A 6000-nucleotide genomic window follows, 5' to 3' on the forward strand; every position below is an offset into this window, starting at 1 on the left:
TTGCTTATCATGTAGCACTTAGAATTACCATGACCTGGATGACTGACTGAGATTCTTCACCAGCACGATGCTCTCTTTTGTCTCACCCGATCTTGTCCTGTCCAGGTGAATGCAGGGCCCATGGCCTATGCCAGAGCGTTTTTGGAAGAGAAGAATGCCAAGAAATACCCAGATAACCAGGTCAAGCTGCTCAAGGAGATCTTTAGGTAGGATTAAATGCATGATTCACTGCAAAGTGCTGTGGATTTTGTTCTTAGCATTACAAAGAAGGTATGAATTTTGCAGGGAAAAATAATAAATCCCAACACATTAAAAAAGTCCGAAATGGCACATTAGAATTTTAAAAATGCAACAATCTTTTTTAATGTGTATACTCTAACAACGTAAAATGCACCCATCACACAAACCTGTTTACACCTAAATGAATATTCAGTGGCAAGAGCCCAATAGTTTTTGACAATGTTACATCATGAAAAAAATCCTTAAAGGTCAGGCATAATTAATAATCAGTAAAACTTTGTTTGCCCCCTGCAGGCAGTTTGCAGAAGCCTGCGGTCAGGCATTGGATGTGAATGAGCGTCTGATCAAGGAGGACCAGCTGGAGTACCAGGAGGAAATGAGAGCTCACTACCGCGACATGCTGACTGAGCTGTCTGGCATCATGAATGAGCAGGTCTCACTGTGCATTGACCAATGAGGGTCCAGACTCATGTTATCACCACATGTGTAGCTTTTTTGTCACATTCTCTTGCATGGCATAAAGAGCATCATCTCTTCCTATACATCATTTTATGAGACATTTTCATGTGTATCAGCTTCTGTTTTTACTTCATGGTTTCCTCGACTTCCTTTCCAACACTTCCTCTCATTACAGCTACAAAAAAGTGTTCTTGCTGCCAGCTCCGCCTCTCTATCTAACAGCTTTCTGTCCACTCTTTCTAAAACTGGTATGTCATGTCATCAAGTTCCTTTATAAAAGACATGTTGTCACTTTGCTACTTGCTTACCTCACTTTATCATTTTCTCATATCTCAGCCAATCTTCCCGAGAGTCAAACTGCTAGACTCGATACTTAAAGGAATACTTAACCCGCAAATGACCATTTGTATATCAATAACTCAATATGTGTTATGTTGAATTTATGAAGAAAACTATGTTTTTCAGGCATGCCTCCATGGTGAATGCAGAATTTTTTTTAAAAAAGGCCAACGTTCTTCATCATTAAAATCTTAAGGGGCCACATGTAACAACAGCAAAACTATGTCAAACATCAGTTTGCAAGCACTGACTCTTCTTTTGTAGTCTAATCTGAGTCAACTTTATCCAGTCGTATGTTCAGTATTTCCCAAACTTATACATTTTCACTAAATACGTTACAATACAAACTTGTGCCTACCAGTAATGTGCCCCGTGGTGCACCCTGAGCATGCCCAGGGATTGCACATGCATATATGAGCTCGAACGCACGCATGTTCCCAGGCATGCCTGAGACTGTTAGTATTGACGTGTTTTAAACCTAATTTTTTTTTCAAAAATGTATGTTTGGGACGTACCAAGCATATGAGGAGGGGTTGGGGACCTTCCACCAGGAAATATGAGCATCAAACACTTAAATTTCCTGCATTCTTGTATATTTTCATGCACCAGTTTATTTGTTAATTTATATAATTTTGTTAAGATGAAAGTCTCCTGCTACTTTCATGGTCTTCGTAGGAGGGGACAAATGCACATACTAAATATTATGATTATACTGCACGAGTAGTGTTACAGTTTATAAACGGTTGTTTTGATATAGATTTGCTGTTGTTAAAAGCAGTCTCCGTTAGCTCTAATTCATGACAAATGTTTGCCTTTTTTTGGATTCCCCTCTCTCCCTGGAGGCATGCAGGAAAAAACAATGTTTCCTTCAATAATTCAAGCTAACATGTGGTGTGTTATTGATTAACAAATGATCATTTTGTGGCTGAAGCATTCCTTTAACCACCTTTTGAATTTTCCTGTTCCAATGCAAGCTTTTTATTCTTGCTCTCGTGCAGATTCCTCACACAAGACAACCAGGAACGGAACGGCACAGCGCCTACTGAATGGCCAATAGACTTTCAAGAAATCCTTTGTGCCAGGGAGGACATTCTTATTCCCCATAAATGGCTTTGAAGTGCCAGTTTGAGCCTCACAAGTTGAGCTCATTTGCTTGTTTCTGACTGTAGTTGTTTCCTGCTGCAGGGAGCAGCGGACTAGTGGAACTGTGACTGCTGGCGAGTGTAGAGAAAACAAGGGAAGAAGTGTGTAGACTGTGGTTGTGATAGTCTTTAGTCCTGTCGTTGAACGTCGACTATCTACAGTAGATGCCAGGCTGCTGGACTGTTAGCTACTGTTTGTTTTGGTTTTTAGAGACTTGATCCATGTGATAAATGGATTCCCCCCCGCCCTGCCAACTGATTCATCAGCTTACATACTGACAGACACATTCACAAACAAGTGCACACTGTGCATATGTTCACACATACATGCACACAACATGCGCCTTCTCTCCACAGCCCTGTCCCTTTAGAGAACAGTGACCTTACTGAGCTCGAGGTGCGTTCAGCTATATGTAACATATACAGTAGCTCTACAGTGCATTTTGATGACAGTTTTTACATTTTTTTCTCTGGAACATCTTTGTTCTTTATCACAAAAGATCTTGTAAGATGACTAATGTGAAAAAAAATTGGATTCCAGGTTTTATAACTAACGAAGCATCTGAAGAGTTGGACGCACCTCCAGTTCCTGTTTGAATGTAGAGCAGCTCCACATTGCTACTTTGTATCCTTGCTAACGTTCTGGAAATATCAGCTTGCCAATTTTCAAATGGAAACATACAAAAAAATATGTTTTGTAACATTTTTATGATTGAAACTGCATTGTTACTGTTATTATTTCCTGTACTGTTTTGAATTGTAAATAAGAAATATTAATATTTAAAAACGTTTGAAATGTTTCTTTTATAAAATATACAATATATAAATATTTGTTTAGCTGAATATAAAAAAAGGAACAAAAACTAAAGTTTTATGTATAACATTTAAATAAAATTTTGTTAATGTCCAAAATTCAGGATTATACTTCGATAATTTTACACCTCATCTACAATCATGCGTCTTCCATTCTTTATGTTACCTTCAGATCACCCTTCATCTCACTCATGTGTCTCAGTATTTTATTTGCATTAATCCAGGTTGAATGGGGGCAAAATTGCTTTCTAAAATGAAATTGTGCCTTGGCTGCAGCTGTGCACAGCAGACTCTCATATCCTGTCTATTCACTGTCCTCAGCCCAGGCAGCTGCTAATTATAGATAATTTTGAGGTCATTCACCTGAACAACAGATGGAGATGTGTGAAATAGAAATGTTTAATGAGCAAACTCAGACTGAAACAAGGAAATAGAAAACCACTTCATGCCTTGGTTCAGTGGTGCCAAGATAATAGACAGCAGCTGTATGAATCTTAAAATTCACCTCCTAATACAAATAATAAGGTTTCCAATTTAACACATAGAGGTTGTAGAAAAAGACAGGGGCGGATTATCAGACAATGGGCACCTGGGCACAGATATGCACAAGGCCCCCTCACCTCTGCTACGTAGGAGCAAGACACGCACATTTTATTATTGTCTTGCCTCTTTTTGTGTCGTTGTTTTGCATCTCTTTGTAGTAGGATTATGTCTTTTTGTGGTTTTGTGTCGCTCAACAGTTTTGTCTCTTTTGGGTATTTTAGTGCATTTTTCTAGTCATTTTGTGTCATCTTGTGGTTGTTTTACCCTATCTTGTTGTTATTTTAAGGGTTCCCATGGTCATGGAAGCCTGGAAAAGTCATGGAATTAGGAAAAATCACTGAAAGTTTTGGAAAAGTCATGGGATTTTGTTATGTTTAAGGCCATTGCTACCGTAGTCTTCTGTGACTAATCCACCATGTAATGTAACATATTACATATGTATTTTCTGTAGCTGTCAATGTAACATAGCTCTAATATGGGTGGTTCCCACTGATCCTTAAAAAGTCTTAAACGGCAATGATTTTATCAATCTAACAATAACACCTTAATTTGTATTAAAATGACTTCAATCAAACTTTCAAAAGTCTTAAAAATGCTCAGACAAGGGAAGTGGGATTTTATGAATCTTTTTTTATGTTGTATTGTAAAATCTCAAAATAATTAGTAAAATCTATTTTAAAAAAAACAACAACTAGTCTCTCATGTTAAACTTGTGAAAATTAAGGCAGTGAAATCCCACATGCAGTGTGAAAAGCAGAAAACTCCACAACAAAGTATTTCCCAGTTCGAACCAGAATTTTCACCGGACCAAAAATGTCAAAGTTGTCTTTAATTCTCAGAAAAAAATGTCGGTTCAGATTTTTTTTTTTTTTTTTCAGTTTTGGTTTTGTAAAATGAGTCTTAAATCTGATGATGTGTGACATTTCAAAAAGTCTTGAAAAGTATTCAATTTATCTTGCTTTAAGCTGTAGGAACCCTGGTTTACCATCCCATACATTTCTCCGTTTTCTCCTCACGTTCCATCTCTCCCTCCATGCATGCCATCTAGCTGACATTATCTTTGAACAGTACGATACGTCTGAGAAATGCCAGGCACGTGGAGTAAGAAAAAGAAATGCTATTAAAATGACACTTTATTAGAAATTTAAGGCATTTCTGTAAGGTTGTGGGTGGCTAAAATATGTTAACAAACTGTGAACTACTTCAAAAGGCAGGATTACTGTTGCTGTACCATAACCATGCCTTAAATGAACAGACAGACTCCAAAATCTTTTGTTTTGGATCATTGATTTATTTTTCTGAGTCAGACGGATCTGAATCAAATAAATCCAAATATGAGCTGGTTTTCGATCTGATGGAGCCTGGAGCGCTTCATCATTGCTGCTTTGTGTTTGTCTTTTGTTATGGTCTCTGTTTTAGACTGTCTCCACTGTATTTACCCTGGAGCTCCGTTTTCCTTTGTGCTTCACATTTTTATTGTCGACTCAATATTTCACTGTATTTATAACTGATGCCCCAGCAAGAATACTTTACTTGTGTGTGAGTAGGTAGGATGGCTTCTTGAAAAAGAAATGAACAAAGGATTGATTTTGTTTTAATTGATAGCTGGGAGACCATTTTTGAATAATCTGTGCTTCTTTTAATTCAATTCACTTAACATATTTGCAGTATTTGAACTACTAGCCTATACCTACATGAAGCCGGTGTAGTTTGACGTGTGTCTGCGCTTTGTCTGTCAGTATTTCTGTTCATGGTCTGTTTAAGTTATTTTCGGTGGGTCCAGGGTAAAGCAACTTGTTATTGGGGTATCCATTAGTCACCTCGTACTCACAGACATTGCTACAGCATTAACAAGTTACAGAAATGTGTTGATTCATAGATAACAACTTTTACCAAAAAGGTGTTTTTTTTAGTATTTGCTTTAAAGAAAAACTCAAACAGATAACCGAAGGCAGATAAAGCAATGTAGATATAGGCCTAAACTTCATTGTACGGTGAGGAGGCCCAAATAATACAACTTGTGGTTAAAGTTTCATTGAAAGTGAAATGACTGCTGCAGAGCGGTTTTCCATGGGATCTGGTGTCAGTTTTTTCCAATAGTTGGGTATAATTACTGACCATGCAGAGAGCGAGCAGCAGAGTGGGTGTTTATTTATTGATGCTTAGCCAGGGGTTGGTGCACTGTGCATAAAAAGAGGTTAAGTGGCCCTGAACATACAGTTGATGGTAAAAGACAGCATGTAATCTTCTGTCTCTCTCACGCGTCTGTTTTTATCTCTACCTGACAAGACAGCTGACACATTTATGTCCGTCTCCTCACTCTCCCTCTGTGGTCGCACGCCTGAGGTGCAGCAGATTGAGTTTCACTGACCTCCCACCTCTTCCACACAAACTCCTTTCCTTCCAGCCGATCAGTATTTCTCCCCTCCTCTGTCTCATCTCTCTCGCCTCCCTCCCTCTCTGT

At 38.3% G+C, this 6000-nt stretch overlaps 1 protein-coding gene across 4 annotated transcripts in view; it reads left to right on the top strand.

Moving 5' to 3' along the window:
- The window catches only part of dock10 (dedicator of cytokinesis 10), a 76811-nt gene extending 73868 nt beyond the window's left edge, over positions 1-2943 (top strand). For all 4 annotated transcript variants that reach the window (XM_042486669.1, XM_042486667.1, XM_042486668.1 and 1 more), the window contains exons 54-56: positions 106-206; positions 535-673; positions 2037-2943. In XM_042486669.1, coding sequence (XP_042342603.1) covers positions 106-206; positions 535-673; positions 2037-2084 — 288 coding nt within the window. In that variant the 3' untranslated portion in view covers positions 2085-2943. The remainder of the gene's footprint in view (positions 1-105; positions 207-534; positions 674-2036) is intronic.
- Positions 2944-6000: the final 3057 nt, after the last annotated feature.

This window comes from Plectropomus leopardus, chromosome 5, assembly GCF_008729295.1.
Source record: "Plectropomus leopardus isolate mb chromosome 5, YSFRI_Pleo_2.0, whole genome shotgun sequence".
Classification (NCBI taxonomy): Eukaryota; Metazoa; Chordata; class Actinopteri; order Perciformes; family Serranidae; genus Plectropomus; species Plectropomus leopardus.